This window comes from Ochotona curzoniae, unplaced genomic scaffold (assembly GCF_017591425.1).
Source record: "Ochotona curzoniae isolate NIBS_2020 unplaced genomic scaffold, NIBS_Ocur_1.0 scaffold_3835, whole genome shotgun sequence".
NCBI classification, from domain to species: Eukaryota; Metazoa; Chordata; class Mammalia; order Lagomorpha; family Ochotonidae; genus Ochotona; species Ochotona curzoniae.
The window spans coordinates 16,176,597-16,204,008 of NW_024467114.1; the positions used below are offsets into that span (position 1 = coordinate 16,176,597).

The 27,412-nt window shown below is 42.0% G+C and overlaps 1 protein-coding gene across 1 annotated transcript in view; it reads left to right on the plus strand.

The window, feature by feature from the left end:
* The first annotated feature begins 2,229 nt into the window (after positions 1-2,229).
* The window catches only part of GLI3 (GLI family zinc finger 3), a 223,533-nt gene continuing 198,350 nt past the window's right edge, over positions 2,230-27,412 (plus strand). Inside the window, exon 1 of the mRNA XM_040964715.1 lies at positions 2,230-2,392. Coding sequence (XP_040820649.1) covers positions 2,272-2,392 — 121 coding nt within the window. The 5' untranslated portion in view covers positions 2,230-2,271. The remainder of the gene's footprint in view (positions 2,393-27,412) is intronic.

Here is a 27,412-nt window from a genome sequence, read left to right on the forward strand (position 1 = left end):
GCCCTGTCCTTAGGGAGATGACCATTTGGGAGTGGGGCAGAGATGGACAGTCCAGCAAAGACTTTCCCAGATGGAGGGTTCACTGTCAGTGTGACCTGTGCTGGAATGGGTTGGTGTGATCTGTTGGAATTTGGTACTCCCGGGTGCAGTTCATTCATTAGTTGATCCAGTCTGCAAACACTTCACTGAGTACCTGCTGCATGGGCTTTATAGTAGCATAGACAAAAGCAAACGTGTAGAGCTGTTTGCTCAGAAGCTTTGGATAGCCCCTCAGTAGTGCTGGTTACAATAGGGGTGGCTGGGGCTACTCTCAAAGAAAAAGACCTAAACATGAATGTGTAGCAAGCATTGAAACAACAGCTTATGAGAAGGGTTCCTGTGCTCCCCTGGGAAGCCAGTGTGCACTGGGTCGAATTGTTCTCGTGGCAGACCTTTAAAATGGTATTGACATCATTTTGATGGATCATTGGAAACAGTTGAAGAAGCATTCTCAGATTATTAAATCTGGAAGAGATGATGGGATATTTCTCTTTGAGGATTCTTTATCCTGATTCTTGGAAAAGCTTGCAAGGTTGTGAGCCTGGAAAAGGAAATATGTGCTTTTGTGTTCAAGGGCCTTTTTTGAGCTTCTTTAACTTTAGACATGTTCTTCAAAAAGGTGTTTTCCTTCACACCCTCAAGGAAGGTGGCTCAATCATACCCGAGGCACCTGAGCTCAGCAGCAGGTCGAGGGCTGGGCAGCTCCAGCAGCTCCAGGACGCAGGGAAAGTCTGCAGAACTCTTCTCTGTTTGTCGCGCTTGCTACATGCTGTTCGAGAGATATTTCTGAATTTGGAGTGGATCCCACTATTGATATGTAAATTTTACTTAGTACTTCTTTTTTTCTATTCTGTTCTACCAAAGCTGTTCTTAAATAACTTGTGTGTTTTTACAGTGAATGACACTAGATAATCTCGGAAAAGAAATGGAATTTAGTGGAAGAGTTAGTGCTCCGTTGCCATGTGGCCTTTGGTTCTTAAGCTTTCTAGTCACTCGAATCCCAGATCAAGGGGAAATCATCCTACAACAAAGACTTCATGGTGCCTTTGCAAATGTGAGCTGGAAATAACTAAAATTATTTCAGCTGAAATGTTTACTTTTTTTGGTTCAGCAGTTTGCTTTTTTTTTTTTTCAATTTCATTGATCACAGTTTTGATTGACCATAGTGGTGACATCAGTTAAATGTAGAAAAATGAAGAGATGATTAGACCAAAGAAATATCCACCGTGAGTGTCGCCATCTAAAGCTTGAAAAAAAACATGGTAGAGAAGGTATTTTCATCTTCTTTTGTGTTCTTTTGTGGGTGTGGAACTATGACTGCAAAAAAGAACATGAACCACATAGACTGAAACTTGGTGAAGGATGAGTTAGGGCAGTCATCATGTGGATGAAGTTAGTGAAAAGAAAGACAAATGGAACTTGCCTTTAGTTGAGTTTTATGGTTTTCTAAGTCATCACAGTATTTGCTACCAGTGATTTTTCATTTTCCTTGAGAGATCAAAACCATGTTGCTCTGTTACCTTTGAGAAATGTAATTCAAATGAATTAAAATGTTTTTGTGTCTTAGGAAAGTGTAAGGAGTATTGTTAACCTGAAGCAGTCAGGACTAAGGGACATATTTGAATTGAGGTATTTTAGTCAGAAAAAGTAAAATTCTGTGCCTTTAGGGCTGGAGATAAGAGATTGCTGAACACTCTTTAAAACTTGCGGTTAATGATTTAAAAACCTCAGGGCAGGTGCTATGATGAAGCGGGTTGGGCCGCTGCTTGGGATGCCTGCCTCCTGTGTGGAGGTGCTAGCTGGAGTCCTGGCCACTAGGTCCTTCTGGTCCATCTCTCCACAGAGGCCCCCAGGAGGCAGCAGATGATCACGCAGGCGCTTGGGTCTCCCGCGTGGGAGACCAAGGTTGAGTTCCTGGCTTGTGACTCTGCCCTTGCTCATTCCCGGGTGTTGTTGACATTTGGGGAAATGAAGCAGTGGATGAATGTGTCTTTTATTTATTTATTTATTTTTTAATATAAAAATTAAAAATCTCCAGCTTTGGAAGTTTTACTGGTGTTGCCTGTGCCATCCATATTTTGAATTTGTCAAGTGTGGACCTCCTCTGGGGTGAGCAGTGAGTGGGCCACCTCTGCACGGTTTCCTGTCCCACCACTGCAGGAAGCTGATGGTGCTGTTGGTGTGTTGCAGGCATTCCTGGTAGAGAGAGTGCAGAAGTAATGAGAAGACAGCATGGAGGCCCAGTCGCACAGCTCCACGAGCACTGAGAAGAAGGCTGAGAATTCCATCGTGAAATGCTCCGCTCGGACAGATGTCAGCGAGAAGGCTGCGGCCTCCAGCACCACGTCTAATGGTGAGCCATTGCGGGGACGACCAGCAGCCAGGCCTGCATCATGGTCATGTCCTCTGAGAGTCTTGGCATCTTGGTCACTTGCACTTAGACCAGCGTTTGTTCCATGGGAGGCCACAGGGAGTGAATGGAGTAGAGGGTGGGAGAGCTTGGACTGGGCTTCTGTAATCTCTATTTTGGCACCCAACAGCGTGCTTTCTTCCAAATTTCCTGCTTTGAGATATTAAATGTGATAGGATATTTATTGTAGGAAATTCTTGTTTGGACCTTTTAAAATCATCTTGATTAATCTGGCAAGAGTTCAACATGCTGTGCATTTCTTGTGGGAAGTCTAGTAGGCATAGTTAGTTATTGTCAAAGAACACAAAAATGTAGCCATGTCCAGATTAGTGGCAGGGTTCATTCCCCCACCTCTTTACTCCCAAGTTCTAAGTAATCTACTGTCAAAGTTTCAAAACTTGTTAGTGATTGAGTCTGAAGATAGCATCAGCATCTGAGAAGCAGGTTTTTTGTTGGCTTATATGAATATCGTTTAATTCATTGTGTCAGAGATATGAAGAACCACCATTTCTCTTTGCTGTATTTAGAAATTCTTTTTTTTTTTTTTTAAGATTTATTTATTTTGGGCTGGCGTGGTGGAGCACTGGTTAAAGGTCCTCACCTTGCACGCCCGGGATCCCATATGGGCGCCGGTTCTATCCCGGCAGCCCTGCTTCCCTTCCAGCTCCCTGCCTGTGGCCCGGGAAAGCAGTCGAGGAACGGCCCAAAGCTTTGGGACCCTGTACCTGCGCAGGAGACCTGGAAGAGGCTCCTGGCTTCGGACTGGCATAGCATCGGCCTTTGCGCTCACTTGGGGAGTGAATCATCGGATGGAAGATCTTCCTCTCTGTCTCTCCACCTCTCTGTATATCTGCCTTTCCAATAATAAAAAATAAAATAAATCTTTAAAAAAAAAAGATTTATTTATTTTGATTACAAAGTCAGATATACAGAGAGGAGGAGAGACAGAGAGGAAGATCTTCCATCCGATGATTCACTCTCCAAGTGACTGCAACGGCCAGTGCTGCGCTGATTTGAAGCCAGGAACCAGGAACCTCTTCATGGTCTCCCACGCGGGTGTAGGGTCCCAAGGCCTTGGGCCGTCCTCGACTGCTTTCCCAGGCCGCAAGCAGGGAGCTGGATGGGAAGTGGAGCTGCTGGGATTAGAACTGGCGCCCATATGGGATCCTGGCGCGTTCAAGGTGAGGACTTAAGCTGGTAGGCCACGCCGCTGGGCCCTGTATTTAGAAATTCTAAGCTAAGTTTTGAGAGGCATTTCATTCAGGCGTGGAGTGTTAAAGACAGAAGCCAGAGCCCTGTCTGGTTTTAACAGACTGAATATTTGATGGTAACCTTCATTGCTTGTCCCAGCTTTTCCATGCTGTAGACCATTAATGCCTTTACTCTGTGCAGGCGTTCTTGCCCTTCCTGGCCTCCCCACTCCATTTTTCCACCTGTTGCTAGGGATTTTCATGAACCAACCTGGTCCCCATCTCGCTCCCTCCTTCCCTATGGGTTTGCTTTCTTTATTCGAAAAGAGATTTTACTATGTTGATTTACATTTTTTCCATGTACAATCGAGGTATCAGAAGCTACTTTTAAAAAAGACCCCAGCCCAGGATCTTGCCTCTAAGGACAGATATCCATGAGGATGCTGGCTGTGGCTCTGGGCCTATTCATGTCCATGGCCGAGAGTCCGTTTTCCCTGTCTGTATCCTGTACTCAGTTTTAAAAGCATGCACTGCTGGTCCTGACAGGGAGATGGGAGGGCATGGGAACTGACTATAATGCTGCTTGCTAATGAAATCAGTTTTGCGTTCGTCCTTGGGGAGATACACTTGGGTATGAGTTAAAATGAATTTACTTTACATATCTGTAAAAATGCATTTATATCTCACTATTTGTAATGTTTAAAGTCAGGACTGGAGCTTAGTTTAATTAAGCTGGTATATTTGCATTATTTTTTCCCCTGTGGTTTTTAGCCGGCATGTTTCTTTAATAAAGAAGCCATTTTATCCTAGTTTCTTTTTTATTCTGGAATTGTAAAAAATGAGGTGTGTGTATTATCTCAGAAATAGAATCCTCATATGCAGTGATGGTTGTTTGGTAAAGAGAATAGTCATTTTGCAGGAATAAGTGTTTTGTGCATGCCATGCTTCAAGAAATATCAACTTTGTTTACCTTGATAGTTCACAGTTGGTGTGGAGGGGTGAATGGAAGTGTGGGCAAATGTAGGATGATGTGAGTATGGGAGAGGATTGGTGAGTGTGAGTATGTGGGGAAGTGTAAGTACTTATGGACAGAAGTGAGTGGTAGAACAGAGAGAGCCAGTGCCGAGGGGGGAGGAGGCTGCTGTGTCATGTGGAACCTGCTCTCAGTCTCTCAGAGCCACTGTTGTTCCATCCCTCCAACACTGGTCTTGGTTCTCACTCCTGAGTTTATCCTGAACCCCTCTTTAGCTACAGGGACTCCTAAAGATCTTGAAGGAGGATGACTGGGAACAGGATTAACCTGGCCAGCTCCAAGAGAAAACGAGCCAGAGCAGGTGCAGGTGAGATTTAGAAAAGTGAGTCCTGGAGTTGGAATTATTCACAGATCCATTCCCTAAACTGCACTGCCCTGACCTTCTGCCATGGTCACCTGTGTGGACTGCTAACTGTACAAATCCTGGCCTGTGTGGGAGTAAATCCTCATGAGTCAGGTATGCTAGGCAAAAGCAGGGATAAGAGCACTGGCTGTTCATTTCAGTGTCTCTCTTTTGTCTAAAGGGATTTACTGCTTTTATTTGGGATGGCAGAAAGATCCAACTGAATAAAAGGAAGGTGGAAGTGATGTTTTTAACATGGCTTGCAATCTGACAGGATACCAGGAAAGCACATGAACAAATTCAAAGACAGGAAAGAGTGGGAGAGAAGGTTGGTAAACCTTTTTCTTCGTGGCTGTGAATACTAACAATTACAGTTACCTCTTTTTGTTTGTTTTTCAGAGGTTGCTGCAGTTTTCATCCCTCTAGTATAGTGCCTGTCGACAGTCCCAGGATTAAGGGGTTGGGATGTCTGAAACAGCAGAGCCTTTTTGTTCTGCAACCAGCCTACCTGGTGGCGTGTGCCCAGCTTTGGCCACATAATCTGTGGCTAGTGATGGTCATGGCCACAGTTAGCAACAACCCATTCATCCGTCCACCTGCCCATCTTTCTGACTGTCCATCTAACTGTATCTCAACATTTTAGAAATGCCTGGATGCCATTCACAAAATGGAAAATGTACCAGGTGGTGTTAGTTGCTCCTGTTTCTGAAAGGTGTCTTACACTTTCTTTACAAAGCTCCAAAATCATTTGTAACTGAACAGCTTAACAGGATTCCAGTATTGAAAACCAAATGAATGTCACAGACGCAGTTTCTTTGCCATCCACCATTTCATGATTAAAAGAAAGCAAGCAAACAAACAAAAAAAAGGTTTGTTATTGCTGAAGTTATTGGTGAGGTTGGCTTAATTAACTTTTCCAGCCATTATGTGGTGTAATTTGTTCTTGATTGTGAGCCTTCCAGCCAAACCACGCACATTCCATTGCGTGTTCTTACAGATCTGTTTTCTTACTTTTCTCAGCAAGTCTGTGCTGTTAGAATAACATTCACATGGAGTTTTATTTCAACTCACACATACACACAATCTGAAGGTATGATTCAAAAACTTTGACCAGTAAGTACCTCAAATAAGCATTTGCCACAGAAGGCTGAAATGGAAATAACACAGGCACAAAACCGTAGTCCAAATTTGCTTGGGAAACAGGGAGGAGCCACCTTTGATTTTTGTAACACTGAAGAACTTATACCAACATCTAAAGGCTCTGTATTCTGTATCCAGGAGTCACAGTGTTCCCATAGGTTCTTGTACTTATAGTTTGATTTTAGGCTTCAGTGTTATTTATAAAGCATAAATAATCTGGGAGGTGACCTTTAGTTTCCTGAGTTCTTCATAAGTGCAGGGTGGTTTACATTACCTTGGTTTGGCATGCAATTTGGTGGCTTGCACATGTAAAGAGGGTTCATTCAAACACTGGGGACCATTATTGACAAGGAAATATCTGAGTCTATCCCGTATGCTGCAGTTGTCTTTCTGGTTTGAATATGAATTAATTCATCACTTCCCTAAAATATATGTTGTGTTTTTCAAGTAACAGGAATTTTAAAATTTAGATATTCCAGTGTTTTGCACACTTTCATTATCCAAATAAAATTTCTTTTAGTGACAGAAGTTTTGACTTTTTCATTTGAAGCATTCTCCATTTTTAGACCAGAATTTTTTAAAAGAAGTTACTTGATCATTCTTAGTAACCTATCACTCTGCTTGAAACAAAAAGAAACCAGATAGTTAATATATGAAGGTGGCATTAGGGATTTTTTTTTTTTTCATTTAAACTGAAAGTGAAAAGTGTTAGAAAGCAGAATTTATCCTTTATGATCATGGCAACGTGAGACCAAAGTTGATAAATTGTCTGTTCAGTGTAATTTTTAAAAAGGTTTATTTATTTTTATTTGAAAGGCAGGTTTTCAGATATAGCAGGAGAGGCTAAAGTAGAGGTCGTGTGGCCACAGTTGCCACAGTTGCGCTGATTTGAAGCTAGGAGCCAGGAGCTGCTTCCCATTCTCCCATGTGGGTCCAGGGATCCAAAGACCTGGTCCGACCTCTGCTCCTTCCCTGGCCATAAGCAGAGAGCTGGATTGAAAGTACAGCTGATACCTGGGGAGGCGACTGGGGACAGCTCAGGGCCTTTGGACCCTGTACCCAAAATAGAGACCCGGAAGAGACTCCTGGCTGTTGCAGCCACTTTGGAAGTGAACCAGTGGGTGGAAGAACTTTCTCTCTGTATATGTTTCTCTCTATAAATCTGACTTTCCAATAAAACATATTTAAAAATTAAAAAAAGAAAAATTAGAGTAGATGGGACTAGAACCAGAACCCAAGTAGGATGCCAGCACTGCAGGTGGAGGGTTAAGCTAATAAAGCACCATTCTGCCCCCCCCTCCCCCCGCCGCTGTGATTCCTGTGATTCTTTGAAGAACTTAATCTTTGCTCAAAAAGATTCTAGGAAGAGTAAGAACAAATCTTGTGGTCTGCAAATAATTCAGGAGATGTCCCCCCTTGGGGACATCTTTCAGTACTTTCTGGTCTCGAGATTTGCTTTCAAAATGCTTGTTGCATGCTATTAATTGCGATATCTCTTGGTTTTCTAACTCTAGAGGATCCTGAGCTTTCTGGAGGCTGAAATTCATTGGCTCTTCTCTGCCATGCCCCTAGTCTGACTCTGTATGCCTCCTGCAGGCTGGTTATGCATAGGATGTTCATATAGACCGTAGATTGGGAGTTTCTTGTCCTTTTAGAGGTCTGACTTTATTTGCTTTGCCATATCCCATTTCCTGGTTCGTGACACATGGATAAAAAAGGAATTTTGGATGAAACCGAATTCAGATTACAGGGTTTTGTTAAGGAGAACCCACAGGTTTGGGCTGAGTTCTGTGGCAGGAGAGTTAAGGTATTGCCAATACCATGCTATAATCACATAGAAGAGTCTTTGCTATTAGGATAAAGCATTTTGATGAGTTAAGTATTAAGAATTTAAAAGTTTGTGTTTTCTTGAATACACAAAGGTTTTAAAATTAAGTACGGGGGGAGGAAATGTTTGGCCAATGTTATGGTGAATTTACTTGAACTCTGATGTCTGTAAAATAGTTCAAGATGTTTTGCAAATCACAGATGTGACCAAGTTTTCCCATCTCAAGGAAGAACGGATGACAAAACAGTTCCTAGACCTTTCTTCTAAATGTCTGCTTAACTCAGAAAGTAGAATAGACAGTTTTAAGAAAATTGCATTCTGTCTCTTTAACCTTGAAAATAATGCTGGGCGGTTTATGTCATTGCATGGGAAATAGCACATACACCTCTTTTCTGGATTTTTTTCCTGGGTTTTTGCCTTTTGGGTCCACCCATTTGTAGGATGGCTTGTACTGCATGCGAGTTGGACTTTATTTTCGTAAAGAGCTTTCATGTTTTTCAGTGAGCTAAGTGATGATGAATAACCTGATTCTCCTTAGAGGCCTGACTCTCCTGGGCTCCAAACTCACATCTCTCTGAACTCTGGCTACCACTGTGTTCTTTACTTAGCCCAAGTATATCACCTTTCCTGTGGTCACCCAGGCTTGAAACCCCATTGTGACCTTTGACCCTCTCATCTCAGGCTCCCCATGTCCTGCCAGTTTTGAGGTCCCTGTTAGATTTTTTTCTTTCCTCTGTAATTATTCACTGATATGTCTCTTCCGGCTAGCCTATTGCACTATACTGTTGAAATCCTCACTGCTTAATGCCTAGATGATTAAAATGATCTTCTGTTCCGTCTCCCTGCCTCTAGTCTCCTGTTTTCCCCTGCATCAAACCTGCTGCTGCCAAATTAATCTTATAGTTTTTTGTGTGTGCCTACCCTCCTGCCCCCAGAATCTTCTGTGACTCTGAGCCATCAGGGATGCTCAAAGTCCTTAACTAAATATTGGTAGATCTGCCAAAATCTGCCCTCACACTGGCCTTGGAAGCTGTTATGCTGCTGCTGCTCTGTGCTGTCTCATCATCTGAGCTTCGGTTAAATGAAAGGGCTCTCTCTTTGCCTTTGTTCGTTATTCCCGCATAGAATCACTTTGCTTAACATCAGAGCGCGTTTAAGCTGTCCTCAGTGGTCTTGTGTCTTTTTGAGAGCTCTTTAGTGCTTTTTGGGTACTTTGTTATTATTTTTGTTTTTATTAGTATTATTTTTAATTAATTATTTTGTTCCTTAGAGCAGTTTTAGATCTACAGAAAACTGAGCAGAAAATAGGAAGTTTCTGTACAGTGCTTCTGCTCCTCATTCCTCCTTCTTATTAATATCTTGCTTTTAAAAAAATCTTGCATTGGTACGGAAAGTTTATCATTTTTGATGGACCAGTGTTGATCCCTACCTAGTTGGCTGTGGAGCTCATTGTGGATTGCATATTTTGTGGGTTTTTTTTGGCAAATACACGATGTCATCTATTCATCCTTGTAAGGTTCTATAGCGTGATTTCACTGTCCTTAGTGTCCCCCTCCCCCATGCTCTACCTGTGGATCTCTCCTTCCTCTTCTTCCTCTCTCTAATACTTAGGTTTTACGTTTCAGTTAAACCTCTCAAGCCTAAAACCTGCTTTGTCCTCCTACCCCCCACCCATTCAGCATTTGTGCCGAGGGGACCTCAGCGAGGAAGAGATAAACCTGCAGAACACAGCACAGGCCTGCCAGGCTTTGGGAACGGTAACTGGTGTGACAAGCAGTAGATTGGTTACTACAAGCCAGAGTTTGAACAGTAGCCCTGCCAAACAACTGCTGTTTGATTCTGTGCTTAGTGCTACCCTCTGACTCTGGACAAGAAGTATGTGAACATATTAGCTCTTGTTGGCAATAGTAATCAACTCCTCTGGCAGCATTTAATTAATTGATATGTTTCATCTTATCCCTTTCACCACAAAATAATTTGTTGGTACTCTGTTGGTTAGCTTTTATTTGATGGAGAGAATTGGCAAGTATTAGCTAACAAAAATCCCTTCCACGTGGTGGTCCACAGTTCCCAGTTTGACTAGCCAATCCATGGGAGTTACTGATCCTGAAATTGACAGGCTCAGATTTAACAAATCAAGTGCATTTGGCAGCTTCTTATCTAAGGACATTTCAAATTTTGTGCTAAGGTACTTCCTTAATGCCAGAATTTTTGTTTTCTTTACTTATATGTTCCTATTGGATTCCTGCTTTAAGAGGACAATTCTTAGTTGTTTGGCTCATCAGAAATAAACGTCTTTATTTTGCCAGTTTTCTGAATTTGGGAGGAAAAAGAAGCCATAGCTTGGTACATTTTGCTTGCGGAAAGTTTCGGATGGCCTTTGATCAGTTGTGATCCACTGGTGTGGGTAGTTCACGTTTTCAGAAACTGATCAGAGTCAGAAACAACCACTAGAGAGTGGAAGTTCCAGGGACAAACTGGTGATTGCGGGCAGAAAACCTCCCTCCAGGGAGAAGGTGGCCTGCCCAACCCCCTCCATTCCCCAAGCTGGGACAGGGGTTAGGGGGTAGAGTTCCCTTTTGTAGGCAGCTTGCAGAAGACAGGGAGGGAATAGCAAAAGCCAAAACTCTCCTGTTATCTTGTTTACATGGAAACAGTTCCAAATACATCTGCTTTAGTTTATGTTTATTTTCTAAAGTTTACATAGAGTGAAATTCAGTTTTTGTGGGGGGTAGGTCTGTGAGCCCTGACAAATCCAGAAGGTCCTGTAACCACCACCACAGTACGCAGGATAGCTGCAGAATCACCCTCCCCCCAAAACTGGACAAATATTTGTGCTTTCAATCAGCTTACTAATGCACTTCACATGAATCTCCCTATTGGCTGCTTGATATGATGCTTGTTGCAGATTCCAAAAATATTCAGAATTTTTAAGGCCATTTACTGACTCCTATTGTTTTTTTCCTTATCTTTAAACATTTCTGATTATATTTGTAATAGAACCTAACTATCCTCATAATCAGAAATATAAAACCTAATGTTCCGTTATTTGAGGTTTATTTTTGAGTGATTAATGCACATTTCAGGCCAAATTTAAATTTTATGTTTTAGAACAATAAGATCTTCAGACGAATAGGGACTTTGTGTTGTTGTTGTTGTTGAAACTTTGAACTAATTGTGGGGCACCTGGACTAGCTGAGCACTTTGTGCCCCTATATCCTAGAGGGAAAACAGCAGAATTGTGACTCAGTCTTTCTTTTCTTCCTGTCCTTGTCTTGGGAAGCCCCTGTTGCCCTGCTCCTTTCCTTTCACAGCTGAGAGTTCATCTCAGGTAGGGAATGTTTTTATATAAAAGTAATTCCAAGTATAGCCTAGGCTGGTCTTTTTTCTTTTCTTGCTTTTTCCTCCCCTTTCTTTGGCTCTCTCTTCTTCTTGGTCTCTTCCTTCCTTCCTTCCTTTTTTTTTCTCTTCCCCTTTTAGTTGTAGAAAGTTGAGTTCCATCCCAATTATTAAGTCTTAGGAGACCATTCCCACATGGTTTCGTAAATGGTAGCTTCATCCTGCCTTCTTTCATCTTTCTCCCTGCTCTCTGGCTTGACAGCTGAAAAGGTCTGACTGTGCCACACAATAGTTTGATTGGTTTCTCTGGGGGAGACTTTTCCCTGCCTCATCATTCGCCAGGCAGGTGGACCAGAAAGTCTCTTGATTCTTTTGTTGCCTCTCAAAGTCCGAGGTCTTTGACTGAATAAATCCGCCGTCATGGGATAATTTGCTAAAAGGAGCCTGAAAGATGTGAGAGAAAAGCCTCACTACTTGGGTGCTGCATTAATGAAATAACGGGGCCTTGGAGTTTGCAATTGAAAAATCACCAGGAATGCAAGGGGTGGAGACGGGGCTTCTTTCCCATAATCAACTTTGAGCTCTATCTGTGGCTTGGCTGGCCTGCAGGCCTGGCTGTGTCTGTGTTTGTGCCCATGTTTCAGGGGCCACCCCTGCCCAGCTGTGAGCCGAGCCGTTTGGGTGCTGTGTCTAGTTAGTCCTTAGATTATTACTAGTGGATGGAAAGAATTCCATATGACAGAACTAAGGTTGAGTTAACACAGGACGAAAAGTAATTTACAGATAGGCCGTCCCCAGCCATCTTTGTAGCCCCTGATAAGGTTCCATTTCAGAATGGATAGGCGACATTTCCACTTACGGGCCCATTCTGCGACACCTGTGATAACAGCTTCTGGATCCTAATTGAAATTGGTTTCAAAATGGATTTTCACTTTTCTCTGTCTGTGGAAAATATTGAATGGACGCAGAGCTGCCACCGAGAACCCCAGACCTTGGAAAATGGAGCGGGAAGCGGGGATCATCTTTCATAACAGTGTCGATGACATGACAGTTTTGTTATCTGTCTTATTAATGAAATCATTGATCACCTGATGAGGGAGATAATAAACTACATTCCACCACTGTTCCTGAGGCTCAAATTAGACTGGCATTACAAATAAGCGGCAGAAGAAAACAAACAACAATGGAAGGAAACTCGTGGAGGTCAATTAAAAGTTTTCACCCCCTAAGCAATCATTTCAGATGAGAGCATCCTACAGGAATACAACCTAAGGGCTTTAAAATGGTGCATATTGAACTGATATTCAGGTACTTCATTTTTGGCTAGTGTGGCGTAGTTATGGCTTTTATTACATCTAAAATTAGAAGAGCATTAGAACCAAATTTATTTTGGAAAATATAACTTGATTCCCTATGTAAAATTCAGTGGCAGAAGGGAAGTTGTGCATTGTGCAGTGCTTTGTGCTGGGAAACAAGGGAGAAAATCCCAGACTTTTCCTGTCCCTATGGAGAAAGGATTTGGGACTTGTCCTGAGTAGGTATATGGGGCTGGAAAGACCCAATTGGAGGGCTCAAAACCCAGGCCCTTTGAAAGAAAAGTAGCTTATCAAACCCTCAGTCTTGTAAGGCGCTTCGGGAATCCTTCTAAGACTGGAATTAGGTTTGGATTTAATGAGGTGGCTCTGTTGTTTGGTGTCCGCTGCCCTGGAATGTGCTCTCTGTTCCTCTAGAAGGAGGGGAAGAGACATGGGTGACTTCTCGTGTTTCACGGTGAATTGTATTCTTAGGTGTCTCCATTCTCCGCGCCTGCAAGAATCAATCCAGTCCCATTGGAGCTTGAAAGAGGAGCTGTGATCAAAGGCGCTAATGATGTCACTGATCTCCGGTGATTGATTAGAAACAGAAGTTCTGGGGAATTCAGCCTCTCCTTATAATTTCAAATTCATTAGTGTCTAGTGTTAGCTAGCTCTGAATCAGCAAAATTACAAAAATGAATGACACTAAAAGAACTGCAGTTTTCTTCTTGACCTCTTCCATGACTATTTTAAAGCTTATTAGAGCCAGATTACATTCTATAAACAACATTCCCCTTTACATACCCTGCAAAGAACAAGATTTCTCTGTGAATTGGGTTGAGCATTTTGGAATTCTGCATCTAAATTGGAACATATAATTTGGAGAGAAGGCATTTTTCTTGTTTCCAATGCACTTTAATCATGTAGAGGTAATTACATATTAGATAATCAGTATACATCTACTTAAGTATTAAGTTGTAGCTTCGGATGTTTCATGTGCAGACTTTACAATCCTTTTGAGTTTTTATGGAGCCATCTAACATTTACCCCTCTTCTTTCAGGAGGATGACTTATTTCTTTGTATGTATGTATCTCTAAATGAGAGGTGAGAAATCTTGCATCTGAGAAGATATAACTTGAAAGAGATAAAATACACAAGAGGAAGTGGAAGAGAGAGGTGTCTCTTTCTGGAACTACTCAGGAGTGTTGCATACGCATATGCATTGGCTTAGATCCACCTAGAGTAAGGATTGATTGCAGAAGCCTTGGAAAAAATTCTGTTTTGGAAGGCACTGCAGCCCAAGAAAGGAAAGTTGAATGGAAAAATAAAGAACTTGCATTATTAAGGTTACTGTTACCTTCTGTGATTTGCAGTTGGTTTTCAAGGACTCCTCATGCATGCTTATAGCTAATTGTTTTCACAGAAAAGTTTATTTTGAAAACTGCTCTCTGAGTAGGGCTGATAAATGTGTTTATAGTGGAGGGGGGTATATAAAGAGAAGAGATCATGCAAATGAGCTTTGGGGAGAAGGTGGTGTGGTAATTACAAATACTAAGCTTTGGTGCATGTCAAAGATGCCTCTTTCAGGGAGTATTTTTTATTGTATTGGCAAGGATAAGAAAAATAAACCATGACTCTTGTCTGTAAGCAAAAGAAAACTTGTACAAAGAATAGAATAATGGCATGGTTAAGATAAATATCTTCTGATCAACTGTGAGTCTGATATTCAATTGAAGATATCTCCCAGGCATTTAAGGACCAGGAAACACACAGTGGTCCATTTCACAATGAGTTTAAGTCAAATCTGTCTTGAAAAAAACTAATGTTTCTAGGCTTGTTTTCAAATCCTGGCAAGATTCAGAGCAGTAGAAAAGTTCCTTTCCTATAAATGTTGACAGCAGTTCCTGTGTAGGCTAACAATGTTTTATAAATAGAGTTTTCTTAGCAAAAACCATATGTATGCCCAGTGAAATAATCTCACATGTATTTATGTTTTGATTTATAGAAAACATGTGCCTCCTGACAAAGCCTTTGGGCTCTTTTCCACAATTAAACAGAATCAAGCTTGAAAAAAAGGGCTACCATCTTAATGGGAAACTTTTTCACATAAATTCAGAGCACTTTCTTTGATCAGTTTCACAGAAAGAATATTTTCATCCATAAATTTAACCCCCAAATAGGGTGAATTGCAAAATATACCCAAAGACATTCTCACAAATTATCCTAGCCACTCATCCATCTATGCATCCATCTTTCCATTCATCTGCATTTGTGTGTATGTGAATTCACATACACACATCCGCCTGTACATTGGTGGGATGTTGGGAAGTACAAAGATTAGAGACTGGGTAATACCAGAATGATAGGATGCTGTGCTATTGGAGAAAAATTTTTGCTGTTCCTGGTTCTTGCTGATTGTAGTGCTGGTATAGTATGAGGTGGACTCCTGTTTGGTTTCAGTTTGTTAGGTTGGAGGTAGAACTTGGTCCAGTATGCACCTGTTACTAGGCCCTCGTCTGGTTATCTATAATATCTGGATTCTCTTACAAAACAACAAATCATGAGCAAAAAGAGAGGTATAAAGGAGGCTTGTAAATATCTAATTTTCTCTTTGTTTTGGAAGATGAAAAGCTACATAATTTTATTTGACAATGTAGTCTTCTACTTTCTGCTTTTTCAGGTTGGGAGTGAGCTTTAGAGAAGAAACAATGCTTCTTGCTTAGTGAAAAAGCAGTTGTTAGCTGGGCTGGGTTACAGAATCTTGCTAGGTGCTTTTTTAGGCTGAAGGTCTGATATTCATGCTGCCTGCCGGGTGAGTTGATTGAGTTTAGAAGTGGAGGGAAACTTGGTACAGGTTTCCTTGAAACACTAATGCTATATCTAGCAAATCTTATGTATTATATGTTAGCATAATGTGATTTCTTTTGACTTGGGAGGACTTTATTTTTCAACCAGAGTGAGAGAGATACATTTATGAAAACATGAAGTTAATTTTTTCACAGAAAATTCTATCTCATGGCAGTACTATTAGTTTTCTAATCTCTAGGAAACCCTAACTTCTGTCTTCAGTGGTCATAAGCAAGTACTACAGAGTGGCAACTACCTCAGTACCAGTATGATGTCCAAGAGAAATATACCATCCTCTACGGAAAGGGATTTAGTGGACAATCCAGGAACCTTTGAGGTTCACACCCTTGGAATGATTTTATGAACTTTTTATGACCGTGAGTCTGGGCCTTCTTTTTGCAGAATCTGGAAGTGATTTATTTATGGCTCAGTATTTGCCAGGAACTCTCTTCTGCAGTGGCTTGTGGATCTCTAACATCCTCCAGGAAAATATCTGTTGAATGAGTAGGATTGTTCTTTGATGGATTGGCTATGTCCCAACAATTGGGGAACACAGCACTGAATCTCACATAGAAGGTGCTGAGATAACCACAGTCGTAATCCAGCTAGCTTCATAGGGACTGCACATGGAGGATTCCAGAGACTCTGCCCTGCTTCCCATTTCTCTCTGAAAATGAGGGGCTTGGATCATGTGCTGGGAAGAGCTCCCCTCTCACTTTTCTATCTGTGTGACTGACACTTGAAGTTCCATAGGAATTTTCAAGAATGTGAAGAGACAGGAAAGGAACTAGGTACGTAAAAGGGGCTTGCGACGAACGTGTTATTGTCATCTAAGTTTAGAAAGAGATATTCCAAGTTCTTTGTAAACTGCAAATATAATGGTTGGGTCCATCTTGGGTTAAAAGCCAGTGAAGATATGGTGTAGGCCAACACACACCATTACACTGTAGAGTCTAAAACAATTCCGGGTATTTTTGAAGGAACATTCTACAGCTATCAGTTTCCAGTGCAGATCTGGGGAGATTTCCTCTCAATTTTGCCTAACTGCTGATGATTCCAGGTCATTGCCACAGCAGAGGTTAATCTTCTGAAACCTGAGCTGTGTGTCTCCTTGATTCAGACCCGACACCATCCAGAGCACCCTGGACTCCTTTTCCTGGAATCTGTGTGTGTGGCTGCTGGAAAGAATATTTTGACTTGTGTGTGACTAACTCCTCCCAGACCATACCCTTCTTTGAAGCTTCGTGAACATCCTCATTGAGTGCTTTGCATAGTTCTCTGTTTGGCATCTGGTTTTATGTTAGTTATATTTCATCGTGGCTTCACTTAGAGCTTTTGCAAATTTCTTTGATGCTAATTTAGTTGCCTTGGACTCCTTCGAGTAGAAGAAAGAAACAAAACCAAGAGTACAATAAACTTTGATTACCAGACCCCTAAACACAGAACCTCTAAAGTAACCCATACTTGTAATTTATGCATTGAGAATGGAATTGCTAAGTGGAAGCCAGGGAACATTGTTACTGGAATGTTAGTCAGCAATGTTTGGGTATAGCAAAGGGCACAGTGCAAAGAATTACTTTCTGGGGGACTGGTGGAGAGGATGCTGTGTTATCTAAGAAAGGTGTGATGCTTCTATTGATGACAGTGATCAGGGATCAGGGCAGATGTTTGGCCCAGCAGTTAAGGTGCTGTTTAAGATGCCTATGAGACTAAAAGGGTTTGATATTTAATTCTGGCTCCTGACTAATTTTGCTCACAGTATAGACCCTGGTTGGCAGCAGTGATAACTCAGGTAATTGCGTTCCTACTGCACACATTGACGCTTGAGTTGGGTTCCTGCCTCTCGGTGTTGACCCTGACCTTGAGCCATTGTGAGCATTGGAGGGGTGAGCCACAAGATGGGGGTGGGTAGCGCAGGGGAGATCTGTCTTTCTCTGTGTCTCTCCTTTCAGCATCTACAGAATAAAGCATTTTAGAAAGCATTTCAGGAAAAATAGAAAGGCAGAATTCTTCTCACCCGACAATGCCTAGGCATCCACTCTCTGTGCCAGAGTATAGAGCCATGTGTGCTATTCTCTGTTTTGTCTGTCTTAAAATTGTTTTGGGTTATTTTGATAAAAGAGATACCTGATCTTTGGAAATTTGGAAATGTGAAAAGAAAAATACACAAACACCGTTTCTCATCTTGGAGATAATCTTTATTAATACTGGAAATATTTTCTTTTTTTTTTTTTTTTATTTATTGGAAAGTCATATACAGAGAGGAGGAGAGACAGAGAGGAAGATCTTCCATCCGATGATTCACTCCCCAAGTGAGCGCAATGGCCGATGCTATGCCGATCTGAAGCCAGGATCCAGGAACTTCTTCCGGGTCTCCCACACGGGTACAGGGTCCCAAAGCTTTGGGCCATTCTCAACTGCTTTCCCAGGCCACAAGCAGGGAGCTGGATGGGAAGTAGAGCTGCCGGGATTAGAACTGGCGCCCATATGGGATCCTGTTGCGTTCAAGGCAAGGACTTAAGCTGCTAGGCCACGCTGCTGGGCCCCTGGAAATATTTTCTTTCATTCATTTGCCACTTGGCCTTGTTCAGGGGTCTCTCCATTATCTTGGATCACTGTTCCTCTAACAGTCTTGAATGACTGTGAAATTTGTTCCTTGTGCAAGAATGTGGTTTCTCCAGATGTGGATGAATATGATAAGATTCCTATTAAAACAAATCTGTGTTCTCTAGTGACATCTCACCAAGCTAGCTTCAAGAAGGGTGGCATCCATTGACATATATGAGGGCTAAATGGTATGTGGGATGCCTGGACCAGTCTGCTATATATACTGGCAAGAATGGGAACAGGGCAGGTGGTGGTGGGCCTGGTGGGGGTCATTGCGGGTCACTCCAACTAGGCTGCAGTTCCCACTGGATTGTGTGAGGGTTGAGTGTGTGGTGGGCATAATCAGGCTGGACTGCAACACCCATTGGTTCATGTGGAAGGCGGGGCTGGAAACAGAACTGATCCAGCAGTTGCAACCACCAGCATAAGCTGATTGGGGGTATGGACTGTGTTGGACTCTGTACTGGCATGCACACACAACATCAGATCTGGGATCACCTCAAACAAAGTTTCTTTGGGGATCCTTCTAGCTGAACTGCTGATCTCAGAACCCCAACCATGAAGAGTCTGACCATGGAATGCATTTGTCAAAGCTGAACCTCTTCAGAAGCTCAGATACAGCAGTGGACAGCATATCCAGGTGCACATGAAGGACATGGCAGTCCATTGGAACCTGCAGAGGACACCTGGTACCACAACAGAGGCTGGATAACAGAACAAATAGATCAACAACCCCAGCTATGTGTTGGCAGTAAAAATCTGGGATTTTTTTCCTGGCTGCTATCTTCAGCCTGGTACAGCCATGGCTCCTGTGTTTGGGGAATAAACCAGCAGATGGACTTTATCTCTGTCACCATGCCTTTCACATAAAAACAAACAAATCTTAAAAAAAAGGAAATGTGGTAACTCATATTTCCACCAATTGCTTATGTAAGTGCCCATTCCAGAAATTCTTTATATCACTGGAATATTTTTAAAGAAGGTGTGATAGGTGGAAATGATAGGATAGGTTTTCCAAGCATTTTAAGAGAAGTCCAATATACAGCAATGTATGTGTGTATATATATATGTATATATATATGTATGTGTATATATATATATATATATATACACCTTTGCCATATATATATATGTGTATATATATGTGGCAAAGGTAAGCAGACAGAAGAATTTTCCTGATGCAGACACACTATATGAACAGATGAGCAATGATCTTATTCTGTTCTTTTTTTTTCCGCTGATGGGCTTGGCTTTTCCCAGTGTTTGCTGTTAGGCAGCTGTGTTGGTGGAGTTGATTGTGTTTCCACGTGTTTCTGTACTCCCCTTTGGAAGCGCTGCGTTCCGGAGGGTTCCGGTGGTGGTATAAATGCTCCCTGACAGTGTCCTGGTGGTTTGTGTTCATTTGTTCCTTGCTGCCCAGACGTGGGATGTTTTCACTATTTTCATTTGAATCTTCTGTTTGCTGTGTACCCAGTATACAATTTTGGTTTTAATTTGTCCCCGGTGACTAAGGGACCTAAACATCTTTTATCTTTTTAGATTTTTTTTGGCTTTTTGGATATTCTCTTTTATGAAGTATCTGCTGAAGTTCATTTTAAAATTTGTAGTTCTTTGGGGTTAAACAGTTGTTTAACAGTTCTCTTACTGATATGAAATGAAGAATACATCTGACACTGTCTAAATATATATTTTAGCTTCTTTTTCTGAATTTAAATCTTTTGACTAATTTGTGATTTTGCCAGCACAGTACACTTTCATTTTTAATACACCAAATATTTTAGCCAACAATACTTATTATCTTTTAATTATTCATGTCACGTGTTTTTGGCTCCTATTGATTTTTTTCTCCTGGTTTAACTTCAAGTAGGCCTTTGTAGAATTACATTGTTTATGAATCCATGTTTGTAGTAAGAGTATAAAAGCATGGATGAACTCAATTAGTTTGTGTAAAAGCATTTGAATCTGTGCGAATGAAAAGGGAATAAAACACAGAAAAGCTTTTAAGCACACGTGGCAAAATATTAACCTGGTATATCTGGGTGTCTGGCTTTCTGGAGTTTGCTTCATTCTCTGAACGACATCAAGCTACCTTATTTGGATCATTGTAATCATATTGGCTGTGGGAAACAGCCTTAGTTGTTTGTGTGCCACGTTCTAGAAGGTTACTCTTCCCAGGAGTGCATCAAAGCTTCACAAAGGCACATGACCTTTGGTCTGCATTCTGTATTCATCTTTATAAGTGTTTTTTTAAATCTGTCACTTATTGCAGGTACAGCCGTAAGTACTTTGATTAATGTAAATGCCTCTTGTATTCTCAGGAAAAATCTCATTCTCCAGCGTCTCTGTATCAGCCTGTATTTTTGTCAAGCCGCAGCAGTTGACCTTTGTGTTTTTTGATAGTAATAGCTTCTACTTGATGGATTTTTCTTCCAAAGTCTGTTAATGCCTGGGTTAGGGAATAAGTTGAAACTGCTTATTAACTTGGTTGCTGTTGATGGGGTAACATGGATAGCAGTGGATGAGACCAAAAGACTATCAGCTCTTACTGTTGACCTTAAATTACCTGAATATTGGGATGACCTTTGTTAATTAAGTAGTTGACTATACTAAGTCAAAATCAAAATCTTATGGTTTATGATAGATTGATGGAAGAGATATGAAGGGCATGGATTCACTTTGTAATGTTTGGCTACAATGCATGTCTTTGGAGTGGAAATCAGAAAGGTAACTCACAATTCACATTTTTAAGAATGTCAAGTAACAGGATACACATTCTCTTTGCAATCGTAGGTGCAATTCTTGTGATTTCTTTCAGCCTCAGCTTCATACTCTTTAAAGCATGCCCACAGCCTGTTTCCAAAAACCACTGGGAGTAACTGGGAGATTTATTTATTCCCAAAATTTCAGATTGTCCAGCACTTGGTTGGTCTTTTGTCTGGGGAGATGCACACTTCCTAGACCTATGCCAATGAGTACAGAAGATTCACCAGCCCATAGAGAAATTCGAACTTCCTCCTCTCCCTGCAGGAGTGTCTAGGGGAAATCGTGCATACAATAGAGCTTTTCATGTCTAGAGCTTGCCTAGGGGATTCTGTCTAGTAAGAATCTTTTTTTTTTTCTTTTCTTAAGCATATTCAGATGGAACAAAGCTCAGGAAGAGGTTGGGGACAGAATGCAAGGAAAGAAAATATGGAAACCCTGGATCGTCATGTTTTTCCAACTCTTTTTGCTTCCAATTCTATGCAATTATAAGCATAAACTTCTTTTCTACTGATGTGTTGCCCATAGTCAACAAATACTTTTGAGGTCATGCTAAGTGCCAGACACTGTGTTTGATTGTGAAGACTATTTGGCTTAACATTTGGGAGATTTAGAATCTGAATGTTGGGATGCAGGTTTTGTTGAGGTCTCCTTCAAAAATGGCAGCGGGCAAGTGGAAAATCATGTGGCAAGAACAAAAGCAGAGCAAGAGGGTGGGCCCACACACAGATGCCCAGTCTCATGGGAGCTACCTTCCATGAGGTTGTGTATCTTCTCATGGGGTAAAGCCAGTAATGTAAGGACCGCACCACTGAAAGGTTCTACCACCTCCCCATAACGTCACCTTGGGAACCAAGCCAAGCCTGTACAGCATTGGCATTTTCTAGGGCATTTAGCATCCAAGCCACTGTGGCTCTGGATTTGTATGTGGAAAGGAAGCTGAGGAGAGAGCACAAGGATGTTAGAGATTTTGCAGCTGTCAGTAGGAAAATGGACTCAGTAGGGAAATCTTGCAGTGTAGCATGAGGCTCCGGAGCAGGGGAGGGAGAAAGTAGATCCTTGTTCACGGAGTACAGGGAGACATGGAGCTGAGGAGTTGAGGGTGGAAGCTTCCAGAGTGGAGAGGTGTGAGTTTGACTGTAGGTGGAGGGCAGAGAGAGGGTGAGAGAAAGAGTGACACCCAAGGAGCAGGGCTCACCGGTCTCCACAGACCTCCCACCCTGAGTGTGGAGATTTTGAGTTCTAGCCGTAGGAGAGGTGAGTTCACCTCTCCTGATTCCACTGTGCACTCAGACAGCAAATCTCTGCTGTCACGGACTGGAGCGAAGGACACTGGAAGGGAGGTTTGCTTTCTAGGAAAGGAAGTCTGTTTGAAGAGGAAGGAAGTTGCCAGTGAATATATAAAGCAGATTTGGGGGTGGCAGGAGCAGGTTTCAGACTGCTGAGACATGCAGAAACACTGAATACATGTCTGTAGCATGGACAGTACCATTGGAGCCCAGATGCAATCACACATGGTCATTTCAGGGTCACAGCATGGAACCAAACCCATTTACTGCAGCACCTAGAAGAGCAGAAAGAACAGCTAGAGGTGGGCATCCTGGCAATCTGAAGGCAGTGGTGGAGGACAAAGTGTTTAATGTCTTCTCACTCCATCACTGTGGTGATGCACATGTGGGTGAGGGGCTTACAAGCATCTGTTCATTTATTTGTGTGGGGTGACAGCAGTGTAGTCCCTGCAGAGATGATATTTGGAAGCTTGTTTTCATCCCTAGCGATGCCAGCCAGTCACAGATGTGAAATGCGTGCCATCAGTGCTGACCAGTGCTCACACATGCATCGTTTGTTTTTAGTTGGACTGCAGTCTCACATGTGTATGTGTGTGAGATTGTATGAATTTCAGTGAGGTCAAATTTTAGAGCACAGATGAAGTGCTGCTGCTTTCTTGGCCATCCTGTTGCAATCTGAGGTACATTAAGTTTTAATTAGTATTTAAAAAAAAACTACAGCGCTTAAATAAGTTATACTTCCTTTGCGTGCGTGTGTGTGTGTGTGTGTGTGTGTGTGTGTGTGTGTGTGTAGGGGTCATTTTGTATTATGATGGTGGCTGCCTACTAGCCCGACGTCCTCGAATGAGATGGTACTTGTCTACAAGTTGTTGCAGTTATTATCTCATGAATTGATTATTCCCAGCAGAGTTTTGGACACTTATTATTTATTCAGTAAATTGGCTAACCCTGAAATTATCTTGATACAATTCTTGATGATGTCAGTGAGGTATCCCTTATATTTTGAAAATGGTTCTTATGTTCATGCAGTTCAGCTTTTCTTTGTGTTCTCAGTTTTAACCAGTCCAAATATAAATATATTTATTTACTTTTTTTTTGGCTGAGTAGTGCAGCTAAAGGAAATCCCTGCCTCAGAATAGCCCACAGCTCTTGAGAAGTCACAAAAGAGCTAGAATCAGACTTGAAGCCAAATACCAAGACCTGCCTGTTGAATATGAGGTACATTACATTGTTTCAGACAGGATAAAATGTGTTTTCCACTTTGAAAAGTATCCATTTCTGTCTCCTTTTTAGACAAGGTTAGCTCATTCTTAGAAACATTTTTCTTAAAGTACAATTCATGATAAGATTTACCTAGTCATGGGCCTGACACCTAGCCTTGCACACACTGGGATTCCATATGGGTGCCAGTTCTAATTCTAGCAGCCCCGCTTCCCATCCAGCTCCCTGCTAGTGACTGGGAGAGCAGTTGAGTACGGCCCAAAGACAAAGACCTTGAGACTCTACACCCTTTTACCTTCTTTTCTCCTCTGGGATTGCCTTGCACATCATTTTGTGAGCTCCTTTTTAAAAGTCTATAATGAACTGTGGAAGATGGCAGGTCTGCAAAGCAACAAGCAACCCTTGTTAATTCAGGAAATTGATTTCGGGTTCATGAGACATCTTTCATAGATGATTCACTGTTTATGACTCATGAAATTATCCCTAGGTATCCTTTCGTTATGATTGATTGTCTTGTCATATGAAGGTCTTGAAAAAGTTCATAAAAATGTGTATTTTGAAAAACTGTGAATTTAAAAAATATTCTTGCACCAGTACAGATTTATTTTTTAAATTCTGTTGTCTGTGAAACTTTTGAAGCACCCGGTATTTCCGCTGCTGCTTACCAAAAAATGGCTTCAGTAGCAATGTTTTGGCCTTATGTGTAAGTTACTACGTGAAATTCTTTTCACTAGATTCAGCTCATCATCACAGTCTAAAAGTAGTGTGATGTGGCTCTTGCCATCAGATTGTTAATGTGTTGCCCAGGGACAAGGCTGAGGTCAACAGAAGGGATACACACTCACACAAGTTTTTATTCATTCTTCTGTGTTGTGTATGACAGCCACCCCTGTAAAAATGCTCTTTGAAATAGTGGTGACTGAAACCTGAAAAATGGGTGGACATCTGAGATGGGCTTGTATGCCCAGAGTAGTGCCATAGCTTTTTCTGGAGCTATAGAATTGAAAGAGAGAAACAGTTGTGGACATGCCTCTGCTGATGTGAATTAAGGTAAGACAGAATTCCTTGTAATGTGCTTTCAGTAAACTTAGTGCAAACAGATATCTTGTCTGTTGCCTCTTATTTACCTTGCATACTAATGTCTGTGTATCAACAGTGGAAATTTTTTCATCTGCTCCCAAGCAGGCTAGAAGCCTGAAAATCATTTTCAGAAATTTAAGAAATGCTAGTAACCCAACTTTGTGGTAAGTAGTTAAAACCACATCTAACAGTTGGCCCCAGCCTGGTACATTTTCAAAGTGCTGCTGCCTCTTGCATGTCTAACTGGCGTTTTCCTAGCTCTACTCTTGGTGTCTGTAGTGTGTCTTTTGTTTCTGGTTGCTGACCAGCTGCTTTATAGATGCCACTTGTGATCTATTATCGTAGTCAATTTTGGGGAGAAAATGCTTTGTCATTTTGTTTGGCAGTGAGATTGTCCTCTGGTTTTTCTTAGGCAAGAAAAGGAATTTTCTGGAAGAGGTTTGAGAATTTTAGGCAATACATTTTTACAGCATTGATCCTGTTCCGTGCCTTTGTTTCTCTCAACTGCAACTGATTAGCATGGTTTGTTGTAAGAGAATTTTTTTGTGTGCCTGTGGTCTGTATGTGGGGTGTGTGTGTGTCTCAAGGAGGTATCAAAGGCATGCACTAATTTTGCAGGATTTTAGGTACTGAATTAGTCCCTTGAAGGACATTTTGCAGTCTTCATGCCTACAAAGTCCACTGTCATGTGCCTAGAAGGCTGTGACTCCAGATAGTGCCAAACCACCCTGAGCTTCTGAGGCTCCTCAGTGGACAATCAAAACCTGCCCTGTTTGGTTGTGGTCACACCATCCTCCCACATCCCTAGGGGACAGCTTTCTCCGGATCTTCTCAGTAAACGAGGCCTCAGGGAAGCTCCACAGACCCAGTGGAGCTGGGGAGAAGCACATTCCAGGGAGCCTGGAGCATCATTCTGCCCCTTTTGCTCCTGTTTCTTTCTCAGCAGTGCAGCCCTGTCAACCACCTGCCTCTGAAGCCATCCCTCCTTTGCCCCATTGGAGTACCACCCATCGCATTTCCATTCAGTTCTTCTCTAAAAGATTGTGTCGCTGTATGTAGCAGCAGTTCTGGTTTTTAGGTGTCTGCGTGTTTCTGTCTCCAGAATGTAGGATCCATAGTCCTCCCCGATCTCCCTAAGGAACACCTCCATGTTTAGAATAGGAACCAGGGCAGTGCAGGGGCTTAATATGCTGTGACTGAATGAGCAGATCTAAAAGTGATCTCAGCCCCTCCTGGATAGATTTAGAAGTTTTGTTGCCCTTAGGTTGTCTCTCTTGGGAACCAAACTGGAACCAGAATTCTAGATATGAGTAGAGGCTTACTTTCTTCTCTGTGTATGGGGAACAGCCTCTCTGCTCCAGTAGTAGAGCATTTAGTTTTGCTTTTTAAATTGTACGATGAAGAGTAATTTGGTGAGCTTTGAATATCCAGCCCAATGCTGCTGCCTCTCTAAGGAGCAGGCAGTTTGAACTTTGGTTCTGTTAGTTGGTGGATTAGGACAAGAAGACCTCTGAGATCTGTGTGTTCTGTAGAAAGGGACTGTTGTTTTGGAACTTGAGTTGAGGAATTTTGCTTACTTGGCTTCACCTTGCTTTGGTGTCTGCAGGATGAGAGCTGTTGATTGATGTTGGTGCCTTGGATAAAGCTAGAGTTCTGCATAGTTACCCATTTAAATACATAGACATGGAGTTGTATGAAGAGCTGCTTTTCTAGGGGCTGTAGGGAAGCTTAGCTAGTTTCTAGCTTTAAGACGAACACATGCCAGAAAGCTCTCGTGGCCACATGGAAGTTCTACGGCCTACCTGACCCAGCTGTAAATTAGGTCCTGCCCTAAGACCAGAGGCATGTAAGATCTCAGGAGAGATGATTTGTGGGTCTCAGTTTCCCTTTTGTGAAACAAGGTTAATAGTTTTTTTCCCCCAAGATTTGTTTGTTTGTCTTGAAAGTCAGAATTACAGAGAGGAAGAGGCAGAGAGACAGAAAAAGAAATTTTCCATCTGTTCACTTTCTAAATGGCCCCAATAAGCAAAAGCCACAAGCTAGAGCTTCTTCCAGATCTTCCATATGGATGCAGGGACCTAGGCTCTTGGGCCATCTGCTGCTGCTTTCACAGGCGTATTAGCAGGAAGTTGGATTGAAAGTGGAGCAGGAGCCCGGCGGCGTGGCCTAGCGGCTTAAGTCCTCACTTTGAACGCAACAGGATCCCATATGGGCGCCGGTTCTAATCCTGGCAGCTCCACTTCCCATCCAGCTCCCTGCCTGTGGCCTGGGAAAGCAGTTGAGGATGGCCCAAAGCATTGGGACCCTGCACCCGTATGGGATACCTGGAAGAAGTTCCTGGATCCTGGCTTCAGATTGGCATAGCATCGGCCATTGCGCTCACTTGGGGAGTGAATCATCGGATGGAAGATCTTCCTCTCTGTCTCTCCTCCTCTCTGTATATCTGACTTTCCAATAAATAAAAAAATCTTTTTTTTTTTTTTTTTTAAAAAGAAAGTGGAGCAGCCATCACCCGAACTGGCACTAGCATGGCCCATCTGGGAGCTATGCCACAGCACTGGCCCCAGGATAATTTTTATTTATAAAGGGCTATTTGTCAGGAACAGTGGACATGATGCACATGACGTGTATGTGTAATTTTCAAGATCTGTGATCTGTTGGAAACTGCCACTTTTTGGCTTCTTTTTGCATTTCCTCTGTGAATAGACATTCTGCCAACCTCCTTTTCCAACCCCCTTAACCCTGAAACAAGAGAGGCCCAGCATTTTCTAACGTCTCAAATGAGAAATGAAGCCAACTATAAGAGGCTGTTTTACCAAGTTTACTAAAAGGGATATTAAAGAAAGCTTGAAATCTTCAAACCAGAGACAATATTGTTGTAATGAGGTTAAAAATTGGAGCTAAGATGGAATGATAGTGTTAATTTGATGTGACAAAAGTGATGACTTTTTTGAAATATATGTAACTCACGTTTTTAGTGCCTTAGAAGT